At 42.1% G+C, this 16,546-nt stretch overlaps 1 protein-coding gene across 1 annotated transcript in view; it reads left to right on the top strand.

Moving 5' to 3' along the window:
• Window positions 1-16,546, top strand: part of snd1 (staphylococcal nuclease and tudor domain containing 1) — a 198,493-nt gene that overhangs the window by 161,152 nt on the left and 20,795 nt on the right. Inside the window, exons 19-21 of the mRNA XM_034202506.1 lie at window positions 11,560-11,683; window positions 13,436-13,505; window positions 15,622-15,735. Of these exons, the coding sequence (XP_034058397.1) occupies window positions 11,560-11,683; window positions 13,436-13,505; window positions 15,622-15,735 (308 nt within the window). The remainder of the gene's footprint in view (window positions 1-11,559; window positions 11,684-13,435; window positions 13,506-15,621; window positions 15,736-16,546) is intronic.

Below are 16,546 nucleotides of genomic sequence, written 5' to 3'. Positions count from 1 at the left end.
TCCTCCCCGCTCTCACATTGTCTCTTCCTGGTTCTGCTTTCTCCCTTTTCTCTCCCAATTTTCCTTTTTCTGTATTGCTCTGTCTCCGGAGGCTATATGCAATTACTGTCAGAGGGGTACCTGCACAGATCTGTGTGACCTTGGACACTAAAAGACAGAGGCCACTCCAGGCACAGGGGGGAGCAAGTGACTATGCTGCACATTGCTGTTGCTTTGCCTCTATGCTGCAGAGTCCACATAATTAAAAAACTTGCTAAATATAGCCCTGAAGTCTTTATGGGTGCGTGGGTGCGTAGCTGCAATCGCTGCGGCCTGATTATTGGATGCTCTGCTGCTTTTCAAGTTTTTCTAATCAAAGACATAAAGTACAGGAGTATTAGTTTCCCTAAAACCTCATAAGCTGAGCTCCAGTTTAAAAGTCTATACTGTACTAGATTTGAATGGAACTAGAAGGATACATTGGATTCTTAGTGCAGGTATGTTGTCCATAGAGTATTGTATAAGTATGTAACCATGCTTATTCTTAAAAGTCATCAAACCCATAAGTTAAATCAAAACAATGCCTTTTTTTGGTATTTAAATGTCTTAATAATCTTTTTTCAAACATTTTAAACATGTTATGAAAATGGGAAGTATGATTCTATTGCTACTTTTCTTAAAAATATTTGGCCTTATTAGTTTTGTAATAATTTACCAAATAGCTCTTTCATGCACGTCACGCAGTTACGGAAAGTGGAAAAAAGTTCATTTCGAGTGGCATTTCAAAAGTCTTAAATCTAACCTTAGGAACCCTGGGGTAAGCTACAAACCTCAGACATTTCAGATGTAATAATGGCCTCCAGACTGCATCACTAGACACCACTGCAGCAGGCTCTTCTTTGCCGAGCTAGCAGCCTCTTCCTGTTTTGGACCTCTCTCAGTCGTCACCTCTGCACGGCCGGTTGCTAGGCACGGGCATCGGCCGTCAAACGCACGTCTTCTGCCCACCTCGAGCCTCAGCTGTGGCGCAGTTGGCGGTACATCCTGTCTGGTGCTTGTTTCCTGGCACTCATACAGACTCATAATGAGTAGAGTCGTTCCCCCCGACCAGGTGCCACTCCGTCCACATTATTCACACTTCTACCTTTTACACACAGCAGCTGTTCATCACATAATGATGCTGGACCTAGCTACTGATGGAGCAAGGCAGGCAGGGAGCTGTTCTCTCTCTGGCTCCACTTCAATCCTGGCCCCTTTCTGTCTTTGGGGATTGAATTCCATTACTTTGAAATGTTAGGTTCCAAATGTACAGTATGTCTTCAAGTGCTTGTTTTCTTTTTGCCAATTGAGGAATTCACACAGTCTCCACTCACACAGCATCTTTGGTAATATGGCCTCTCTACAGTGATCTCCCAGTAATAGCATCTTTCTCTTCAAATCCTACTCTATATTAAATGAAGGCGAGTTGCCACAGTAACCATGGTGTTCACGGTGTCGATTTCAATAAGAGGACATGAGAATTACTGTAGCATTTCATATTGATCAGGGTGAGTGGCCCGCTAATTGGATGTCATGTCAAAGCAGCCAAGTGATGATTACTTTATACAACAGAGCTTGACAAAAAAACAAGGGTGCACATTTAGAAACTGAAGTCCCTGCACCGCCTGCAGTGTTTGCTTTACATTTCCATTCTCTCTGAAACATCTTCCCGTGGCAACTCAGTCGGGTTGAGTTAATTAGCTCCTACAACCGAGCGTTATGCAATGGCTTTTTTTTCACAAAAGCATCTGAGAAAGTAATTTTTCTCTTAATCAAGGGAGTTCTTTGTTGAACAATGTAATTAAAACAATGAAGTGAAGGAACTAATTGCGAAGTAAAACAACGAGCTCATGAATTTCAGGCAACAGACAAAAGAAATGCAACAACGTGCTAAATGTGACAATTGTATAAACGATTATATTGAATAGTTGAATGGCCCCATTACATTAGGGGAGAATGGCTGTAATTTAGTGTTCTGTCGATGTACATGCAGTCATCTTAAAGCATAAGCTGCTTGTCTTTAACACCATTAGGTTTCATTTTTTAATTCAGCCTTATTAAAATGTACTGCCTTCTTAGTATTGAGAATGTGTTGTGTGTCCTTTACAGTCCATGTATCGGTCCTTCTGTCTTTTATGTCTCTTGTTTTATACATGGCCTTCTTGCGGTGGCATTCAGTGAACAGAGTAACAACGCAGGTGAATGAAAGTTGCAGTACTTGTAGCAGTCGAGGCTGCCTTTTTCCACTTTCCCTGCTCCTTGCCTTTGCAGCCGATGCAATATTTAGAGGTCACACTCTGCCCGGATGATCCCCCCCCTCCCAAGGCATTCATAATTAAATCGGATTCGCAACTTAGCTTCTCAAAGGTCAGCTCACCTGTCGGTTTGAGGCGGGTTGCTTTGGATTTTCTTGGATTTTCATCCTTATTCTTCCCTATCTCAGCGCGCATGATTTGCACTAATGCCAACTTCTGGGTCTATTACCTAAAGCTGAATGACACTTTTCCCAGCGGAGAGCCACTTAGAGGTCTATGGGTTCTCTTCAAATTTGGCAAGTCCACATTCCCCATTCCTCATCCCCAAATAGCCATCTTGTGAATATATTTGGACTCCTCACAATCAAAACAGGGCATTAGGCGCAGTCAATGAGGCTCGACAGGTGGCAGAGAGGAGCAGGAGAGACTGATGCAAAAAGAGAGCTGCAGATGCCGTCTCTGTTTAGATTTTCAGTGATGATTTTACAATTACAGAAACAGTAGTTTGCTGTAAAAGGCTCCTGACTGCCGGGAAGGGTAGAATGGAGCAGGGTAATTGGTGGTGGTGGGGGGGTATCGCATGAGATATAATCCATATCACTCTCCAGTGGGAGTGGAGCAGCATTAGTCAAGCAGGGGGATCATTTGTTTTTATAGTGGCCTCCCTCAATGCTCGGCAGATGCTGACACCACTTCAAACATCACTCAGGAAGGGGAGTAAATGGCCTTTCCTCATGTCTCAGCTCCCTCCTTGTCACACTGCGTCCTCAGAAAGTGTACACATATCCCCGGGTGAGCGCCGGCTCATTGTTGACCATCCACACAGGGCTTTAGACCCATAACAGCTGTGCGTGTTTGCTTGCCCACACAAGTGCAGGCCTCCCGAGCCGCTACGTACTGCACAGAGCCCGTGTTTTGTTGTTTGTCAGTGCGGCCTTTTACCTTTTTGAAGTGTTGCTTGCATGTCCTGACACGCTGCCATTCCTCTACCCCAGAGGATAAAGCCCGTCCAAACCTCATGCATATTTAACACTCCAAACAGGTGAGCGCAAGCACAATGCTCTGTGATGGTGGAGCACCATCCATGTGTCCACTCTGTCTTCATACCAGTCAGCAAGCAAGGCTCTGCGATGCTTTTAAGAGGAGAATTGATGCTAAAACATATTTGTGTGTCTGCTTCAGTTTGAGTCTTTCCTGTGAATTTGCCTCTTCTCTTTGCAAATCATCATTAATAATTGCCAGGTTAAGGTGTCCGGATCCTCTCAAGACAATTGTTTCCCCGACAGGTGTCCTTTTCATAGAGCCGCTCCACTTCATTCTTCTAAGCCAGGAAATTAGAATGCTTTCATAACAACCATCGTTCTCTTGGCCCCTGCCTTTGTCATTTTGTGATTATTTACCCTTCTGTGGTTTAATGGCTTTGTTAAACAGCTTAATATAATTCAGTACGGCCTTGGGATGTGTAGCGAAAGGGCACATGATTCACAGTTTTCATTGGATTTTTGTTCCCCCCCTTATTTCTGCTCACGTGTGCCACAATATAATCAAATAGGATCATGGCCAACCTGTAAAACTGTTGTAAGTGTCTCTTAACCTCTCTCTCCATTCCTTCTCCATTGTTTCCTCGTTTCTGAGCCTAATCGCTCCCTCACTCTGCACTGGGCATTCACAATGTAATTATATATGATTTACAAACAGCTGCAGCCATAATGGTGTTTAAACAAATTACAGAACCAGGGAGGAAAACAACAGAGGAATAAAGAGATGAAGACGGAGAGAAATTGGCCCGCATCAGACGCAGTCAGTGGTTTGGCTGTTTTTTGGCTCTCCCTTCGACACAAAATGAGCATTCACGCTCGACATGCTGCAGGCAGATATTGAGTTGTCCGTATGCCAACGTTAAAAAGGAGTCTTCCTCCGTAATGCAGAGTGTCCTCGCTGCACTTCCTTCCTAATGTGATTGCTAGTATTCATTCTGAATTTCACAAGGATGCATAAGAGCCTGCTCAATTGACCCCGAGGGCCTAGATTTTCTCTCTGTGATGGCTCCGCAGCATGAAAAGCTCATTGCAGACTTTTTACATGATTGCAGTCATACTGATTAACATGTGATTGCCTGCTTTACCTGAATGTGATGTCATACTTACACATTCTCCAACCACGGCTCTGCAGGAAAAACACTCAGCATTCCTTAAACCTGCACACATGGAAGTGTTCGGGATGAATTCATAACCCCAAAGTCGGTACACCTTTTGTCCGGGAAACTTGCACAGCAAATTGAATGTGTAAATCCCAACAGAGAATAATGATAATGCATGAGGCACACTGCATACTAAATCAAACACTTCCTGCAAACGTGGACATGTACATTATAAATTGCTCGGCAGCGCACGGGGAAGAAAGGTGTATGAATTAAAAGTTTACTGCTCCTAGGACACTGCCTGAGACGAGGAAGTGCTAAAGGGACAGTGTGATGCGATGACTATATTTAGCTCCTCATATTAATGATCCTTCAGAGTCCCGCACTATAAGCATCAGGAGTTGATGGCTTGATTTGTCAACTTAATCAGCCAAATGTAAAAAAGGAAACTGCGCAGAATGACATCAGGAGACATATTTTCATTTTTTCAATCAGAGGATGGATTTATTGTTAAAGTGTGACTGGACTTGACTTGGAAGCAATTGGAGTGAATGTATGGGTCACAGCAGATCGTAAATCATCTTGTTAAACTTAGTGATCCATAACACTGTCAGTGCCCTTTGACTTCATGACCCCAATATATATATATAGAAAGAGATAGTCCCATGGGTATATCCAGCCCACAAAGTAAACCTATAAAACATTCCAACTTGTTTGATCAGTCGGCAGTAACACATGGGAAAGAAGGAACAAAACACTATTTTGATGCTGCAATAAACCCAGTTAAAATGAAGGTATTGGACTTAATAAAAAACATCAGTACCAAAGATATGTATTTGGGTTAAACATATTCATTAAAGATGTTACATCAGAACATGTCAGTGTTCCCTTGCAGTAGGACATGTAACACATTTGAGGTGCTTGGGAACATACCGTACTAACAACCTGTATATCTTTCAGTAACAATGAAAAATCAATAGGCCTGAGTCGTAGTCTAGACTCTAGAGCAGGGGTGCCCAACCAGTCGATCGCGATCGACCGGTCGATCGCGAGGAGATTCCCAGTCGATCGCGAGATGTGTCTAAAAATAGAACAACAACATTCTGTTTTATCATTAATGTCCTGTAACATAATGTTCCTGTGCCAGAATAATGCACTTGAACGCATCAAAGCTTTGTGATTGGCCGGCGTGACCCCATGTGTCGGGGCGTGGCTGGTGGGCAGTGCACTATTTTCGCTGACGTTGTTGTCCGTGTCAACAGGAGTGACAGTAAAAAAGCAAAAAGCCCAAAATATATAATTTTCACTCCGAGTGGGAGGATGATTATTTTTGTATCTATTCCAATTCAAAGTCCATCTGTCTCATCTGCAATGCGAGCGTGGCTTTATCGAAGAAGGGTAATTTAGGAGCGGCATTTCAAAACAGTGCACAAACGCTACAAGACGGAATTCCCTCCTAATTCTGCCCTACGCTCCCAAAAGGGGAGGGGCCTGAGAGCACAGCTAAATGCACAGCAGTCCATTTTCACCAGGCCCAACAACAAGAGCAAGGCTGCTACCATAGCATCTTATCGTGTTAGTCACGTTCTTGCGAAACACATGAAGTCTTTCAAAGACGGCGAAGTTGTGTAAGAAGCATTCCTGGAGGCTGCCGACGCGCTTTTTGGGGACAGTAAAAATAACAGGTTTTTGATATAATAAAAACTCAAGTTAGATACCGTTATTAATCAGCTGTAAGTTTTAGTTTGTTTGAACTTATTCATTATAATTATTGTACACAATGGTATAAGAATGCAAACATTAAGATCTGTTGTTTAAATTGATTATAGTCTATTATCAATTCAGGTTAAGAAACTAGTGTTGCTTGCATCCTATTTTAAAGGCATTTCTTTTTATAATCTACTAAAATGCAACAAAAAAAATGGTTCGATTCCATTAATGTTGTCTTTTTTATTGCACTTTGGCAGCAGATTCCTGTGTAGCTTCAGATCTGAGTTGTCTTATTAGTACGCCTAATTTATACTTTTGTAGCAACACTATTTTTATATAATGGCAAAGAAAGGGTTCAGTGTATTTTCTTGTTTTATGTGTCATATGTGGCAGCACTGTTCAATGTTTCTTGAAAACATTACCCACTGTAGTATGTGACGTGTGAATAAACTCCAACTCTGTATCAACAACACTGTTGTGTAACTTCAGTTAAATACTTGTATGTGTGTAGATTAGAAAGAGGTAAGATAAAGGATCTGCAGTATTTTATGGAGTATTAATCGTACAAAGGCCAGTTTTATACAAGTAGAAGGGTGTATTTACCTGGTAGTAGGCTGTCAGTAATGGCTACGCCTCTCTATTTGGATTGGTAGATCTCGGCAGACTGGCAACTTTAAAAGTAGCTCTCGGTTCAAAAAAGGTTGGGCACCCCTGCTCTAGAGGTAGACATCCATCAGATTTTCATCAAATGGTTCAAAGCGAGACATCTGAGCGTCAGAAAACGTCTCTTACTGTTACAGCACTTTGCCATGGTGCTAGTAGGAGTAAGAAGCATGACTGCATTGTAAGTTCAATTCAAAGCTCGAGTATTTGAGCAGACCATCTGATCCTACTGCAAGGAATTGGCTGTCAAACTTCTGAAAAGCAGAGATTCGTATCAGATCTTCCCCAGTAATCAGGTCACCGTTCACGCTTAAATTCCTCCATTAATACGCATCACATATTATAGCCAAACTTCCATACTGTAGTTCCACTCTGCTGCTGTACCATTTACACGAACGGAACATTTGTAATCAGGTTGGGCTAAGAGGCTCCATCCATTAAGGCTTCATGTGAGTGCATATATTTAGCAGGTAGAACGCTCTTACAGCTCATGTGTCATTTATTCGGTCCTCTCCGGGCCTGAAGTGGAACATGGCCCAGGAACAGAAATAAATAAATAAGTCGGTGTGTAAATATACACACATAAATTCACGCCAGTGCACTCTGAGATGGAAGGAAGGCACACACTAACTTTTTTTAATTAGATTAATAAATCAAGGAGGTGGCTGGATGTGTCGGCTGTAGCCCAATGCCACTCCAGCAAGGCTGCAGTAACAAGCCGCTGTGGCTAATACTGACGTAACAACACCACCGCTGTGTGTTTGGGATGGTGTGTATGAGGCAAGATGGTTTGGGAAGCAATTCATCTGATGTGTTTTCCAAAAACTGCTTTCTCTCCAAAACGCTGAGGATGTGTGTGTTTGTTATGTGTGTGTATTTATGCTCCTATTCCCCTCACTGCATTCATCAGCAGTTGGTGTAGCAGTGGGTGGCCAATAAGGTGTTTGGACACCCCACCCCTCCTCTGCCCTGACCCCTTTCACAATCAAACCGAGCTCCCAGCTTTTCCTTCACACTCCAAATCCCTTCGTACCCCTCGCTGGTGTTTTTCCTTTATGTTTGACATGCTAATGAAGGTTTCCTGTCTGCTGGTTGGCAGCTGCTCCGCTACCTCAGCTCACATAAACGGCATAATTATTTATGTTTTCTCTTTTTTTCCAATAGCAGAAATAATTGTAGGTGTTGATGATAACTCACCTCAGCAGTAAAGCAGTAAATAATGGTGTGTATTAAGATGTGCATGCTACACTGCCTGCCTCCAAGCTGTTTGTTTGGTGGTACAGTCATATGCATAGGAAGCAGAACATGCACATTTTACACACACTGACTGCTTTTATGTAAAGAAAGCAGGTTAGTGGGAAAAAACGCGTTAAGACAGGCGAATGAGTTTACACGAGCAGCATTAACTTGGTTACTTTAAACCCAGGTTTACGTACAGATGGTCTTCGATTTGTTTTCCGTTTTTATCCAAGGCTGGCATATTTCGAGTGTATTAGTGATACATGAAGCTGCAGCTTGAAATGTTGTTGTTTTTGGTTCATAGCATTTGGACTGATGGCACAGTGAGAGGACAGACTGTGTGTGAGAGCACAGTGTTTCCCTGCTTTTTTCAAATTTAACAAATCTGCTGAGAAAACCGACATATTCATCTTGGTGGCATTTTTATATTGGGGTCATCTTTTATATGTAGCTGACATGTATCAAATACAATGGGAGAGAACCAAGAAGTGTATTCATTTCTTACATTCCTGACTTCATATGCAAATCTTCTCATTCACAGTCACATATAAATATATATTTTTCAATAGAAAGTGGTCCATTTCTTAAATGTTTGGAGTAAAGATCCCTCTCGTTACTCGTTAAAGAGTTAAAAACTTCTTTAATGTGATTTTACATCACAAAAGAAATAAAATAATATATTTCATATTTAACAACCCTGTAGGAACCAGTGCTGTGTACATGGCCAAGAAACTGGGTTTCCTTTCAGGTTGACTGTAAGTTGTTATAGGTATGTCTGATAAGATTTATTTGAGCCTCTATACCAGGGGTGCCCACACTTTTTTGGCAGGTGAGCTACTTTTGAAATGACCAGCTCACCGAGGTCTACCAACCAAAAATAAAATCCCAAATTGCAAGGGTTGCTGAATAATACGTTTTATTTATACATGGTATAACTACAATAGGGCTGCAACAAACGACTCATTTGATAATCGATTAATCTATCGATTAATGAATCGACTATTCGGACTATTACTGTATGCCTTGCACAATTTCTCAAACGCTCTTATTTAGCCATCAACTTTTAGATTTAGCTTGAGGTTGTTTTAGGCATGTGGAAACTAACAATGAAGACAATAAAGATGAATACTTGATTCAAAAATACATATATTATTAAATTAACTTAACAAATTGTGAACAAAATTAACAACATTTTTATTCAAAAGAAACAACAATGTTTTAACAAATCGTATTAAATAATCTGATGACAGAACTGTAAACAGAATAGCTGAAACTTCAACAAAATAAAGAGTAACTCAGTTACCTCTAATCATTAACCCATGTTTGTATAATTGTGTTAACTCCGTGTGGTGCTGCTAGCATAACACCTGACGTGGAAACGTTAATCGTGGATGGAGCTACTAGAAAGACAGTCCAACCCGGTGCATTCCTCCGTCTGAATGTGGTGCAATTTTTGTCCACCTCAAGACGGGTAACATTTAACCACACCTTGGAGCGCTTCTCTCCGCCATCCCCTCCGTGTGTTGCTGCATGTAGCAGCTGCGTGTGTGTAAACTGCCCCGCCCCCTCGCACACAGACGGGAGAGAGATCTCGTCTCGATTGGAAAGATCAAAAATATACCGACCATAGACGCATTTGTTTGTCTTTTTGCATGTTAGAAACGAGTTGGCGACACTAAGACTGCGAGATAATGTTTTTGTAGCAATAATACATGACCTTTCTCTTTCTCAACTCGCTACTCGGAGGGACGTCGCTGCTATGCCTTGTGAACACTCCGATAATGCCTCTCCACGTTACCTTTCTCTGGCAGAGCGACGCTTGCTTTACAAATAACCTTTGAATGTGACATCACAAAACAATATTCTTCCTCCCATTCTGGGTGGAAGTGGTTTGTCTTTAGCTTCTTGCTCGGTCCCGCACTCATTTTCTTGTTTGTCTCTTTAACTTAATTTGAGTTTTCCCGGCACTTGACTGATTTTGTATCGCTTTGCATTCTGGGTTAAACAGACTGGAAAGCGATAGGTCGCTTTTTCTGTCAATCAAGTAAACTCCTGAATTAAGTGGCAGGGAGGCCAAGGGAGGAGGGATCAAACCTGTTTTGTCTATTTTAACGGAGCTGGATTTTTTTTTTATGAATGACTCGCGATCTACCAGCATTGCCCCCGCGGTCGACCGGTCGACGTACTGGGCACCTCTGCTCTATACTGTACCCTCCCAATGTATAATTGAGTGTGGTTAGACATGCTCTATCACTGACGACCCTGGCTTCCCAAACAACCTCCTCCAGGTGGTAGATCAGTGAAAATGGCCTCTAAAAATACAACATAACATTTCATGTGGAGCACTTTGCTAAACTAGCTGCAGTAATTTCTTCTGCACATTTCATACACTCACCCCCCCATACACACAGCGACTTTAAATATCTGTTCATAAACATACTGTGCCATACACAAACAAGTATACCATACATATGACACAAACGGTGGGAAGTAACATACTTAGTGGCGCCACAATCATCTCCCCGATTGTAACTGATCGGTACAAATCGAGCTGCCACTTACCGCAGTCATTGACTCCATGGAGCACTCACTCTCTATCTGATTTCTCTAACCTCCACCATATCGACAGCCACAATCTCACCTTGAAGCCACCATAATGTGTCTGCCGTGCATGATATAATGGCTTGATAGGCCATACAGCCCCATTTTATGCTGGATCCTGTTAGTCAAAGCTGTATGTCTCCAGCAGGGTCAAACCAGCATTAGCTGCATGGTGCTAAATGGCTTACAGCATGTCTGTTGGTCTCAGTCTGTAAAGGTCAGTTTGGGTTTACTTGGGTTTGAAGTTGATTGTGACAAACAATTAGAGCTGAAGTATATCATCCTTAAATGTCATTGTCTTTTCTTCTTATCCCGAGGTAACACTTTATAAGCATTTTATGTTTGTGTGCCTGAAGAGCTGTGTGTAATTGTGTTCTTTGATTGTTTATATGAAAGTTAATTTACCCAAAGCAGTGATGTTGTTCAACTGAAACCAGGTGTTTTATTATAAACCATGCTGGAGCAGGCAATAAAGTCATTATCTCAACAAAATTCTGAACAATGCAAACTAGAAGCACTCCCAGTAATTGCCGCGCTGCTACTCATTTTTAGCCATGGATGTGTACTTTAATTTGATTCCACTACTAATGTGTGCTTCCTCTATATTTAATAAGTTAGCCAAGTCTTTATTATTGTCTGGCCATTTTTTTTTACTTGCTATGCCACAATTGCTGTATCTGTTAATTTCCCTGCTGTGGGAATAATAAAGGAATTCTGAATCTGACCCCTCTGTTGCTTACAAAACAACATTTAAGACCAATTCTACACAAACACAGCTTAAAACATGTAACTTCTTCTCTATGGGCGTATACTGCTAATAGAGGCAAAACTGTAAACTTTTCAAAGTCAAATGAAAACAGCCAATAGTAATGAAATGCAACTTAAAGAAATAAACAAAAGCTGTTAGTTTAAGTGTGTCTGTGTGTTTCTCAGGGAGCCAGTTGGAGAGTCTGATGGAGACCATGAGAGCAGAGATTGCCGCCCAGCCGCCCGTGGAGGGGTCCTACGCCCCGCGCCGGGGGGATTACTGCATAGCCAAGTTTGCTGATGACGAGTGGTAAGCAAGCATTTCATTATGCGTGATCATATTTAAGAGCTTAGTAAGACTTCAACACTTCAGCAAGAGGCTCCTTACTGAATCCTCAACATATCAAGCAGCTGCTCTCATGGCAACCAGTGTTGGGCTAGTTACTCAAAAATAAGCAATGCCTTATAAGTAAGTTATTTTTGCAAACCAGTAATTGATGTTGAACAGAAACTAAGTCCACAAGTGAGACACTTTATAGTTTGATTAGCTAGATTTCCTTGAGACATATATATATACGTATAATCGTGTTTCTCCTCTCAAGAACACCCGACGTTTCGTTTTACCGTGTCTCTTTCGCAGCCTGTGATGCGTTTGCTGCAGACACCTACAGGTGGTAATTAGCTCCCTGCCTCTGCTTTGGCCTTTCAGCAGTGGCTTGACAGTTACACACACACGCACAGCACACAGCGCACACTTCCTCATCTCCTCACCGGATGTTGGAAGTTTACAGATGGTCATGGGGACAGATAACAGTCACAGTGATCGAGGGAGGGAGAGAGAGAGTCTGTGTCAAGAAGGTGACTGCGAAAAAAAGATCACAGAACTGTTTAAAAACCAAATGTTCCCTTTCCCTCCTACATTCTTCCCTCTTATCTTCCTTGTCAGATTTTAACGGGGGGAAAATACATATTATGTTACACCCATGTCCAAGCCACCGGTGCACGTCGACGTATATTAACCTTCAGGTTCTTCAGTATGTTTTGTATAAAAACAATTGTATTCCTGTTACAGTAATCCTGCACCCAGTAGTAAACATCCAATTTTGTAGAGCAAGCTCATTATGTTCATATTCACATTGTTCTCAGTTCATAGCTTTGTATTCTGTGATGCATGTGGAATGTGGGCTTGTTTCATTAGCGGCCTAATTAGAAACTCGTCGCCTTTTAAATCTTCTTAGAACACCAGAGTCGGAGTAAATAGAAAAGGAAAACCTCTGTTCATCAGTCACTAAAACACTGTCTCTTTCTCTTCCTCTCTGTGCGGTTCTTTATTACTCTTGTACATTTCTGATTAGCTTTCATTTGTTCTCTCGTCTTTTACATTTTGCCCATGTGGCCGTAATTATTTGCCATTGTTGCTTCACGGCCATTTTGTCGTCCCCTCTCGGCCATGTCAAGTAATGGTCAGATAAAGAAACACTTCCTGAACTATAGGAACACATACCTTTTTGTAGCTCGTATATGAATTCATGAGTATGGTTTAGCCCTCACACAGAGACTTTCTTTTATTTGTCACTGATCTGGAAATCCAGTTTATTTTCATTACATTCAGCCTGCCGAATGTGCTGGAAAAAATCCAACCTTACGAAGTGAACATGTTGGGCTTTTGTGGTTATCACTAATGCACTGAAGTTATTTGCTACAAGGCAAAATGGGTCTAAATGTCTGTCCTTTATTGCAAAGAGGCCTCTTTTCCCAGCCCTGCCTGTGCTGATAGATCCCCTCTGTCCCCCCTCACTCCCCCGGCCGAATCTTCCTCTCCCGCTCCTCCGACCCGATCACAACAGACAGGTCCTGCAACACCTTCTCCCCAGGGAAATAAGCACGGAATCATTTACTCATCTCCTTTTCCTCTTGTGCCCTCTGTCTTCATCTCCCTTTCCCTCTGTTCTCTCTCTCTCTCTCTCTTCTCTCTCTCTCTCTCTCTCTCTCTCTCTCTCTCTCTCCCCCTTTCTGTCTGCCTCTCTCTCTCTCTCTCTCAATTATTCGATTTCTGCTGCAGGTACAGAGCCAGAGTGGAGAAAGTTGAGTCACCGGCAAAGGTTCATGTCTTCTACATTGACTACGGCAACGTGAGTAACCGTGACCACAAATTGAACTGTGCTAAAAGTGTTGCCTGTTGGATACTCAACATTAAAGCATAGTGCTGTTGTTTGTGACTCCAAACAAATCACAATGATTAGAAACGGCCAAACCCACAGCCAGAGGCGCTCTCGTATCCAAAGAGGGATTTATTCTCTAGTTCTTTCATCTATTCAAACACCAGTTGTTTGCTTAACAGCCTTTATGTATCCTCTCAGCTGGAGATTTTAGGACAAACATGATGCAGACTTGTTTGTGTATTCCCTTCATTGGTTATGACTGAAGCAAAGAAAATCCCCCACTCTAGTCATTTTATTCATTTTCTGTGATGACGAAGGCATTGCATCCTCGTGAGTGCGTTTTCGTGTGCGTTTCTGCCGACGTGCGTACACATGCTTGCATCACCAAGTGGCTCACGCAGCCAACCCCCGACCTGCGAAGAGATGTTCCATGGGGCAGTGGAGCAGCACGGTGTGTGACTGACCTTAGAGCGGGGGACAGCTCGAGGTTTGGCAGGCAGACGCGATGTGTCCTGGCATGTTGCTGAACGTGTGATTCTCCGAGGCCGACCTGGCGCACCAAAAAAAAGAACACCGCTGATATCCATCTCCTTCGCCGTGGTTTTACATCATTGAAGGTTGAGTCACTCCGGCCTGGATTTCATGCCTCTGTGTCACGAGCTATTAGTTGGTTATATTGCCACCCATATCGGCTATAGGTCATTCCCTGAATTATGACGTGATCATTAACAAACAGCACTTCTGCCTTTTATTTTTAAGGCCAGCATTTACAGTGCTGTCAAACTCAAATATGGCCATGATAAATCTTATTCCATGATAAACATCCAAGGCCTTCTCTGTCTAGACTGTACAGTCCAATGAACACATTAACCTAATATATGGGGGGTCATTAAATTAACTCCATTCTAATGGCTGCATGTGTCTGACTTTCCACCTGCATGTTCTCCCTTCAGGAAGCTTGCGGTGGTGCTCACATGGCTCACATCTGACAGGATGTTTGAGCTTTGTTATGCTTCATATCAGGGAAATGTTGTAATTATTTTGTATATATAGCAATGTACAAACTGGAGTGCTGACCTTGCATTTAGCAGTAAAGATGAAAATGTTGGTAGGCGTGTCAGCATGAATACAGAGACAAGAGCTCATGTTGATTACTGTACTGTACATCCAATCTTTATTTTAAATAGGATTGTTAAAGGCGTGGAAAGATAATGATTTCATCAAATGTGATTCCTGTTATCATTGTATAATGAATCAAGCATCATTGTATTCAAATGCACACTTGCAAGTAGTAGCTCTCTTTTTATGTTTTACTGCTTTAAGTGTGTTTTATGATCTGTCAAGATCTGACTGCCAACTTGACATCCATTGTGGTCTTTACTCTTAGCTTGTAGCTGATCTACAGAGCAGATGGAGCTTAGTGAAGGGGCTTCATAATGCTGCAGAAACAGCTGTGAAATAATTGTTAAGGTGACATACAAGCATGAAGCCCTTAAGCTACAAGATGGCATCTGTCCTTCTATCACAGTTGTAAACCATCATTGTTAAAGTGACACAAAGATGTCAGAATTGATTCAGAACCGAGGTAAAATAGAAACCTGACAGAGTGCGGGATGGATTTACAGCCCGAGTGTGTGCTGTGTTTGATTTGAAGATGCCCTTCACTTGCAGAGGCATTTGATTTGTGAGATGCACTCCGTAATGTAAAGAAATCAGAATGTGAATTTTCATCCCAAACTATTTGTTTTTCTTATTTGTATCCAGACTGAACAGACCTTGACATCTCTGTTGGCTTGCTTTGCTGCAGTCGTAGCAGGAGAGATGGATGTCTCTGTCATGTTCGCTTAGACAAAGTCATCATCACAGACATACACTCCAACTGTTGGAGCTTAACTTTACTATCTCAAAACATCAGACATAAACCAAGAGTCAATCCTTTTTACCTTTTTAAAACAAGAATTAAATTACAGCTTCAATATTTTGTCTTGATAACACAGAAAAACAAATGCTGCTGTTTGTCAACGTATCATAGCACAGATAAACACCCCGAATGTCTTTACCGAGTGTGTTCTGTTTCCTCCCTCAGAGAGAAGTTGTGTCATCCACTCGTCTGGCTGCCATCCCCCCCGCCTTCAGCACCCGGACCCTGCCCGCACAGGCCACCGAGCACGCCCTCGCCTACATCCAGGTCCCGTTGGACGTAAGTCAAGTGCCGAGTAGAGATATGTGTTGCGGCTGAAGGCCTAAGAATTAACTTTTTGAGATATCAACGTCTTCAGTCTCATTTTCCGCTAGCATTTGAAAGTTGACTTTTCTAGCGAGACGCACTATTTGTTTGAGTATTACTTATCGCACGAGGTGATAAGTCTGTAACTGACTGACGGGGACCAGTTTTCATTCCGAGCAAGAAAATGATGCTCATACATAATGCATGGAGTACAAGCAGTCGGAGCGAGGACCAACACTGAGCCATTTGATTTACTTTGTTGCAAACAATTATAGAATAATTGACATAGTAGCAGAGAGACATTAATGTTTCATGGACAATTTGATAAGGTACAGTATACAATATTTATTCAATAACCCAGCCTGCCTGCCATCCTATAGATGCATACAAACAATCTAGGTACTTCATGGGGAAGTGTTTATGCATATAAATGTCCATCTGATAGCCCAACAGCAGTTCCTATTTTTTTGCATCCTTAATCTTCTTGTTTACACAAGTGTGTTGACTCAACCTCCGGTGTGTGTGCTTGTCTCTGTGTGTGTGAGTGACTGTGTGTCAGGGGGTCAACTCATTGGAAGCCTCCTGAGCCGGCAGCATGAATAGTTTGCACAGATGCAAACTGTTGATGTTTTTTTTAGGGACATGCCTGATTGGCACAGTACTAAGCCCTGTCTTAAATTGGTTGTGTGTTTGTTTGTGTGTGTGCGTGCATGTGTGTTACTTTAAAGAGTATTTGTTCTACTTAGCCTAGATAAGCATTAGGATGTTTGTTCCTAGAATTAAA

Source organism: Gymnodraco acuticeps, unplaced genomic scaffold (genome assembly GCF_902827175.1).
Source record: "Gymnodraco acuticeps unplaced genomic scaffold, fGymAcu1.1, whole genome shotgun sequence".
In the NCBI taxonomy this organism is placed as follows: domain Eukaryota; kingdom Metazoa; phylum Chordata; class Actinopteri; order Perciformes; family Bathydraconidae; genus Gymnodraco; species Gymnodraco acuticeps.
Note: the sequence above shows the minus strand (reverse complement) of the source record. Positions and strands in the feature narration are given on the sequence as shown.